This window comes from Columba livia, chromosome 3 (assembly GCF_036013475.1).
Source record: "Columba livia isolate bColLiv1 breed racing homer chromosome 3, bColLiv1.pat.W.v2, whole genome shotgun sequence".
Lineage (NCBI taxonomy): Eukaryota > Metazoa > Chordata > Aves > Columbiformes > Columbidae > Columba > Columba livia.
Window position 1 is genome coordinate 38,176,128 of NC_088604.1, and position 8,325 is coordinate 38,184,452.

The 8,325-nt window shown below is 41.1% G+C and overlaps 1 protein-coding gene across 4 annotated transcripts in view; it reads left to right on the forward strand.

Annotated features, from left to right (window-relative positions):
* The window catches only part of ORC3 (origin recognition complex subunit 3), a 37,603-nt gene extending 33,250 nt beyond the window's left edge, over positions 1-4,353 (forward strand). For all 4 annotated transcript variants that reach the window (XR_010471234.1, XR_010471235.1, XM_065056498.1 and 1 more), the window contains exons 18-20: positions 1,858-1,974; positions 2,996-3,075; positions 4,201-4,353. Coding sequence is in view for 2 of the 4 variants with exons in the window: in XM_065056498.1 (XP_064912570.1) it covers positions 1,858-1,974; positions 2,996-3,075; positions 4,201-4,306 (303 nt within the window). In the remaining 2 variants the exon portion in view is untranslated. The remainder of the gene's footprint in view (positions 1-1,857; positions 1,975-2,995; positions 3,076-4,200) is intronic.
* Positions 4,354-8,325: the final 3,972 nt, after the last annotated feature.

Below are 8,325 nucleotides of genomic sequence, written 5' to 3' on the forward strand. Positions count from 1 at the left end.
CTCGTTCTGGGGCAGTTTCCTGCTTGTCAGTGGGTTGTTTCCTCTCGGGGCCAGCGCAAGTGCCGCTGCTGCAGGAAACTGAGGTTTCCTGCACACACGCAGAGGCAGCTCCCTCCCACTGTGCTGGAATGGCCTAGTTATTAATATCACAAGTCAGGCTGAACCCTTTCAGCTGCTGGCAGAGGCCCTGTGGTGCCAGTCAATAAATCTTTCCTGGATCATTCTCAGCACTTGTGTGTGGTCCAGCCGGATACTAATTTCTACAGATGAACCTGTTCCAGGAGAGTGCGGTTGCTCTGGGAGTTGCATCCTCTTTTGGTTGTGAGAACTGTTCTGGCCTTAAGATTAGAAAGTCAGTGCAAAGCGTCCAGCAATGCCAGCGTTGGCACATGGGTGCATGGTAGGAGGCTGCAGAGTTAGGAGAAGTAGAGGGGAAAAGAGAAAGGTTTAGGGTTATATCCCTCTGGGCAGTGGGGAGCCACTAGATCAGCCAGGTGTAACTTTACCTGTGCTGGTTAGTAACACAGTAGTATTTGAAACTACTATGGTACGCTTCTGAATTATAGTCTGGATCGTAACATTTTGAGGGTTTAGCCACATTAGTCTGAATTTATCCAGAGACCACCTGAAGTGACAAAACTTAACCTAATGTCTGCAGCTTTTGTGTTCCTTGTACAGAATAAACAAAGTTGAAAATTGTTAGGCTTTCTGGAAATTGTGAAATGTCTCCTAAGTGCTAGAGTCCAAACTGAATCTGAGTCTCACAAATGGCGGGGGTTGAGAGCTGTGAAAGGTAAGCTAGGGATTCTTGAGCAAAGCTATATTCTTTGCCCAGTCTTCTTTCCTATCTTGAAAAGCATTTATTTATGAAGGTATCCTTGCTAGGACTTTATAGACTTCTTAAAAACAACTGGCATATTTTACTAGCATTTTAGGAAAAAAAAAATATGAACTGAAAGGAATGATCAGTGGTTGTTTTCCTGCTAAGAGAGCTGGTTTCTTAGAGTGCATGAAACTGAAAAAAAATTATGAACTGTTATGAAATGTTGTAAATCCCTGCTGCTCTACAGACTCTGCTTCTGGCTCAAGTGGCTTATTTACTTCTCAGGTGAATGGTTCGGTACTGACGACCTGAATTTCCTGACATATAGAATAATTCATGAGAAACCAGACTCTTGCCTTTATAGGTGCAGAGATTCAAGCCAGAGAGAAATGGTTGTTACATTTCAGAGATAAAACCCTAGGATGAGAGAAGCAATTTTGCTTTTTAGTACATCTGGTAGATCTATACTAAGACTTCCTCTTCTGGGGGAATCAGGGAGAAGGGACACTTTTCTGCTTTCTACATAGTAGAGTCTCAGACAAATCATGAGTAGTTTCTTTTCCTGAATCCACGGAACAGAATATTTCTCTGATATTTAAAATGGAACTACCAAAAGAATTGGGGAAAAGCCTTAATCAGATAATCACTCATTAGAGACTGCCTAAGCGTACAGAACTGTAGAAGGAACACCAGGAGTGAAGCACTGAGGTGTTTTTTGTGTTGGTTTTTGTTTGTTTGGGTTTTGTTTTGTTTTGTTTGGTGTTTTGTGGGGTTGTGGGTTGGTGTGTTTTTTGGTGGTGGTTTTGTTTGTTTTTTAATAGTATGTTTTCTTATTTTCCTGGGTTTGTGGGGATTTTAGGTGGATATCTTTTTCCTTCATGACATCAACTTGCCTTTTAACACACAACCAGTAAACGTTTGGTTAAAATACTTACCATGTGAATTTCCTGAAATAATGTTCTATGTAGCCCCAGAGATTGTTCAAGATTAAAAACTGATCAGAGTTCCCCTATTCTTTTTTTTTTTTTTATCAGAATCAAGCTTTAAAAAGTGATGGAGGAAACATTTCTAATAAAGCCCCCGACATATGCATAGTGTATAAGCTTCATTTGGAGTGTGGCAGATTGATTAATCTTGTTGATTGGTTAGAGGTATGTGACAATGTGAACTGTGCCTTTACCTGCTTTCACTATTTTGATTTATCTTCATGCTGTATGTTTGCTTTTCTTTAGTGCCCCTTTTGACAGCTTAAATCATTGCTCACCTCAGTCCCTCCTGTGCAGGAACACACAGGAATGCCAGTCACCAGCCCACAGAGTCTTCCTCTGACTACTGTGCATCATTTATTTTCAGCATTATTACACTGTGATGAAAATCTTTTGCTTCCCCTTCTATTTTATGCTCAGCACAAGTCAGATTTTATGTGTCACAGAGCTACCTTTTTTCCTTCTTTAAGTATTCTGTGATGCTTTAATGGAAGAAGGCAAGTCCTGCTGCTTGGCAAGTGAGGGGCTTTTGGAGAGAATGCTTGTGCTAGGGAAGAGCAAAGCTCCTTGTAGCCTGATACCGTGTCTCATACGTTAATATGATACGTTCTCCGAATACTCCCTAGCTAACAATCATGTTTTAGCTCTGAAGATTCCTAAACTGGAATAGTTTCTCAGTATTTCATAAGCCTACTTGGATAGCATTACCAATATAACTTTTTAGCAACAACATCCTCTGGTAAGAAATTCTGCAGTTTAACTACATGCAGTACAGAGGATGCTCCTTTTAGTTGTTTTGAGTATGTTTTGTTTGCTACTGCTTTGTGTATTGGATATAAAAGTGGAACTGAAGATTCCTAGTCAGCCTCTTGCTGTCCCTCAATTGTATAGATTTCTTTGCAGCCAGCTTTGCTCCTTCATTTTTCCAGAAATGGGTTGGGGATGAGAACTCTATTGGGATGTAAAAAGCAGACACGAGTTCATAGTGATGTCTCTCATTCTGTATTCCTGCATGGTAATATATGTAACCTTGCTTGCTCTTTTGATTGTTGCTGAACTGACATTCTCATGGAGTTACCTCTCATCTCATTTCTCCTGACAGTCATCAGCTCAGAGCTCGTTATTTTATATGCAGCTCTGTCTACCTATGAAGCGTGTTAAATCTGTGTTGCTTTTCCCTTTCTAGGCTTTCGCAACTGTGGTGACAGCAGTTGAGGGACCAAATGCAGATGCAGCTTCCTCAGACCAGGTGGATGATATTATCCAGTATCCTTTCTCTCAAGTTTGCCCTACAAATGCTTACAGAATTAGTGAACTAGGATTTTTAACATACAGCTTCATGTGCATTGATAACTAATTCCAGAAAAACAAGATGACTAGTTTAAACAGCTTCAGTGTGCTGAAAATGTCACAGAAATAGATCAGCTGAAATAGTTGGGCTAGGGGTGGTGAGGTAAGAGAGCAGCTTCTGTCCATAGCACCTGTTTGGGTCTGAAATAGAACCAACAGTCCTTAAAACAAGCTGAAGCCATTCTACTCGGTTAAATCATTTGAGAGTTGGTACAGCTGCTGTAGAGGGGGAGCATTACCGGGGAACAGATGACAGGATAGCTGTGACCTAGAGAGCAAATGGAGAAATAGAGACAGTAGTTTATTATGAGGAAGATGGTGGCACTAGCAGAGGAAATGCTGTCAGTAGCGTCTCTGTAGAAGCCATGAGTTCTAGTACCTTAGAGCTGAGAATTGTAGTTGCCACAAAACATCCATTCTGCTTCTCACTTTAGTAGACCTCAGTTAAGAACCAGGACAAATCTTTCAAGGATGAGCATTGGAACCAGAACTCATGGCTACAACAGTAGTGCTGCTACAGAGATGAAGAATATTTATGTGCTCTAACACTACACCTAGCTTTCCTTGAGTATAAGGCCTTTCCCTTTCTACAAGCTCCACTGGTAATTAACACAAAACTAAATTATCTGTTTAACTCAAGGGTAGAGAGCTGTGTGTCAGGAATGCAGCAAGAAAAGTATAGTGGCTAGCAAGTAAAGAAAAGGTGGTGCTGTTTTATGAAACTTCAGAAGAATCTCTGTCTACCTTCCCATTTTCTTGTCAAGGGACATAAAAGTATAAATTCTTTTTCTGAGAGACTACACAGTATCTTTGTAGGCTTTGTGTCTCTTAGCAGTGGGGAAAGGAAAAGAAATAGCATAGCAAAAGAAATAATGATTAGATTGAAAATCTGTGCTTCTGTAGGCATATTGTGCTCTGCCCTTATTTTCAATGATTTTAGTGTTTTGTGTAATCATTGCCACAACTTAAAAATCTTTCTGTCCAGTGTCGCCATCAGTGTGTCATAAAAGCTCACGCAGTTTCCTTTACTGACATGTCCAGTGCTCGTTTTATTCGAGCTGTGTCTGAACTGGAGCTCTTGGGTTTCATAAAACCCAGCAAGCAGAAAACTGACCATGTGGCAAGGTTGACGTGGGGAGGCTGTTAATGTGCCACTGAGATCTCAATAAACCTGTTCTTTATAACATTGTGCAATGGCTGTGTTCCCACTAAATGAGTCCTCACTAACTTTGCATACTGAGTCAAAGTCAACGCTGACTGAATGCTGCAAGATAAATTCTGAGTGCCTGGGCAGGCATGAATAGCGATGTTGGTTTTTAGTGCTCAGCCTCCCTGTGTAATGTACTGCTCTGTTAATGCCCATGTTCCAAATACTGTATTGCTGTGCCAGTTTTAATCTTTGATGTGTGATATTTAACACTATGCTGATATAATTCAGTCTAGCAAGCCAAAAGGAAAACACTGACTATGTAAGCTAGAGAAGTGATGAAGCAGTACTCTTAGCTTGCTTCTAAGCTGATAGGATTTGAGTTATCACTATAAAGTGCCTTCCCGTTCCTTGAACTACAGATTTAAAAATAAATAAAACCAGTATGCTTAAAAAGACAGTAAGCTTCCATGTTCAGCCTCTGCTGCACATTCTTCAAACCAAAACTGGTCACAAGTCCCAAAAAACTCCTTTATGAGGAAGAGACAGAATAATTTTGAAGATAAACATTTTTGCTTTTTGGGAAAAGCAAATTTTAAATTATTCCCTTTTTCCAGTGAAGTTGACTAGTACTAGCTGACTTTTGCTGTCAGGTGACCTTGTGTCAGCATAAACTGAGAAGGTGGCACTCATACACACTGGAGGAAGAGCGTAAAATCCACACCTAAAGTACACACTGTAACTTTATGTTGGTGATTTGTACTGTGCACAATCAAAGGAAACAGCTGTGTGAAAATAACAACTACTGGCAGAGAGTGTTAAAGCACTGCTTATCTCACAGATCTTCAGTAAACAAACCTCCTCAGCTGCTTGGCCCTGCACAGTCAGCAAGCCCAGGATCCATGCTCTGAGCTTCTGCCAGCACAGAGCAGGGCCTACACCTCCGTGCAGGTTACCAGTTCTGTACTGTTGGTAGAACTGGACTGGCTGACAGCTGCTGACCCTTTGATCAGGACAGACCAAAGACCTGCTACTCTCATCTAGTGTCAGTCTCAGATCAGTTCCCGATACAGTAACAAAAGCCACAAAGTGCTGTGCCATAGCACTGGAAAACCCTGGGCATCGCTGGAGTTCTGGTCCCCAAGGAAGCTGAGGTTAAGAAAAACCTATCCATCCCTGATCCCAGGTATCAGAGTAACACAGATATGTTCGAGCCAGCCCCATTTTTTTGGCACTCAGAAGCTACACTGCAGGTCTTCCCTCAGTTTGACGTGCAAATACGTTTATGCCAATGTCAGTGTGCCATGTTTTCCAACCATGGAAAAAGCCTTAGAAACCAAAGAGGAAAAGCTGGTTTTCCCTCCAGAACAGCATGCATGTCTGCCATACATTGATAAACTGTCCCATGGGCTGCAAGGCTGTATTTCAACAGTATGGGCAGGGACTTCAAGTCAGTCTTATCACCTAGGAAAAGGCTGCAGTTACAGGAAAGTTTAGACTTTGTCCCTCCCAGCCAACTTAGAAGTTGAATGGTGATTACTTGATTGTGAAAGACTTTATTTACTTTCAAAAAACTCCCAGACTTCCTCAGGTGACTGGGAGAGGATTACATACACTTCACTTTCCTTCTGTTTGAGGCATTTAAGTGCTGCTCTTGCTGTGTGGGTTTGGCTGTCACTAGAATCCAGATGCTCCCACTTGGTTGCACTGGGACTTCAGCCTGCTCAGAACAACTGAAAATGATAGCCTGGAGCTCTGCTGATTCAATCACTTGCATAATCCATATTTGTACTAGGAGGGGGGGAGTTCTGTTATGAGAAGCTATAACATACCAAGCTTTTTACCAGGAATGTATATAATATAGGTCAGACTTGTTTTAAATACCCTCAGAGAGGGGAGGAGTCATATATTTTCCAATTGCTCTAATTGCAGCTACACAGGAACACCTCCTGCTGTACTTCAGGGATGGCCCAGTTTTAAATGTTGCCAGGAGAATTAAGAGAGTGAAGAGGACAAGTAGGTTATTGGCCTTTATACAGCCTAAGCACACAACTTGGGAAATGTAACGATGAAAACTCAAGAATTTTTAGGATCTCAGTGGAGCAGTTGCAAAAGTTCCTGTTGTTCAAGACATGGGGGTAAACAAACCCAACTGTTCTTCCCTCCAGAGACCAAGCTAGGGGACCTGTCACATAGTAGTCTATGTCAGGATTTTAAGCAGCAGAGAGGAAAGTGAGAAATTTCAGCAGGAGGGGAACACTGAATGGCCCTCCCTTCCTGAACCTCACCTATTTATCTTGCAAACACACTTGACAAATGAAAGGGAGCAGCAAGGGCCAAATCTCTGGCTGATCAAGAAGACTGGGAGCCAAGTGCTCACTCAGCACAGCTGTAGTCTGCCACCTGCCTGCCGCCTGCCCTCCCCCAATGCAAGAAAAGCCCACACCATCTAACCTCCTCACCTTTGGAGGGTAAAATATCTGGGAATAAAGAGAAGCAAGCCTCAACGGTGTGTGCCTTTGAACCCCTAAATGTGCAGGCAACGTGACATTAAAGCAAAAATTATTAGTTAATGGCTGTTACTTCCCTTTAACTATCAGCATAAATTTTGAAGCTTCAAGTCACATTCGCTATGTTAAATAAGGTTTCTCAGGATCAAATCTAATTCAGGACTTGAATTGCAAGATGTACAAAGGGGAAATACTTGACTAAAATTATGTAGTAAGTACTATGTAATTTCATTTTCTTCAGCAAGTAGGGTAGCAAGGTTGGACAGTTAAACCACAAACTAAACAAAACTGGTCATAGATTTATTCAGTTTGCCTTTCTTCAGAGGCTGGACTTTGTAGTCCGAGATGCCTGCAACGAGCTTAACCGGCAAATTCTGAACCAACATCAGCAATAGCGGAGACACTACAGGTATGAAAAAAGCACCTCGTGCTTTTCCTCCTTTAATGAAATTCTGGTGCTTGGGGTCTAATAACACCAGGCTTTCTGTTTGCAGATAAGCTGGCTATATAGTATGAGTTTTAGATTCATTTGGCTCCTCTCATGTAATTTATTTTACTACTTTTTGTTGTAAATATTCCAAACTCACCCTTATATACCTTAGGTGAAATACACACACAAAAGATTTCAATTGCAAATATGTATGTAATTTAAAATGTTAGTTTCTACAACTGTCTGCATAGTAACAACATGTTCAGCAGAAACTCCAGGAAACCTCTGCCATCTGTGATGTTCATTGAACACAAAGAGGACCAAAAAATAGCCAATGTTTGTACTGTGGTACTAGCTCTGAAACTATGACAACACAAAGCTTCATCTCTGAACTGATAACTCTATTGCATTCTTCAGCAGCCATATCTTTCGACAAAACTACTGCCAAAAATCAGCCCTGAAATTAAGTTAAATCTTGTTTGAATATTTCACCATTTTTCTTTACTGTTACAGATGTTCTTTGACACTGGTTTACACTACTGCACTACTGGCTTCAGACACAAACTTGCTCATTTTTCTTTTATCTTGGGAACTACAACAGCAGTAAAAACCAAGGATAAGCCATGTGCTTGTAGAAGCCAAACATTCATCCTCACATTTTACATCTCAGAGGATGGCTTCCAATACAAAGGTCTTGAGCGCTGGGTCACAAGAGCATAAACTCTTAACACTTTACCAGCCTCAGTTTTTTCCTTCCCACTGTGGAGTCACAGAGCACTAAATCCTTCCCAGTTCCCAGCTCAGTAATGTACAGTGGAGAGAGCTTTCACAAAACACAGCTTCTAACCAGAAGCTGGTCTTGCCGTTCAAGAGTACATAGGCAGATCTCAATCAGTACACAAGATTGTGTGAATCTCCTTCCTTTTCAACCTTGAAAAATGCTGAATAATCTTACGGTTATATGTTTTCATATTTAGATACAAAAAACAGAGTCAGAATGCACATGGTGCTTTTTTAAGTATACAGTAACTGACATCTGCCTGAAAATAATTTACACATCACTACCATAAAAACAGGTT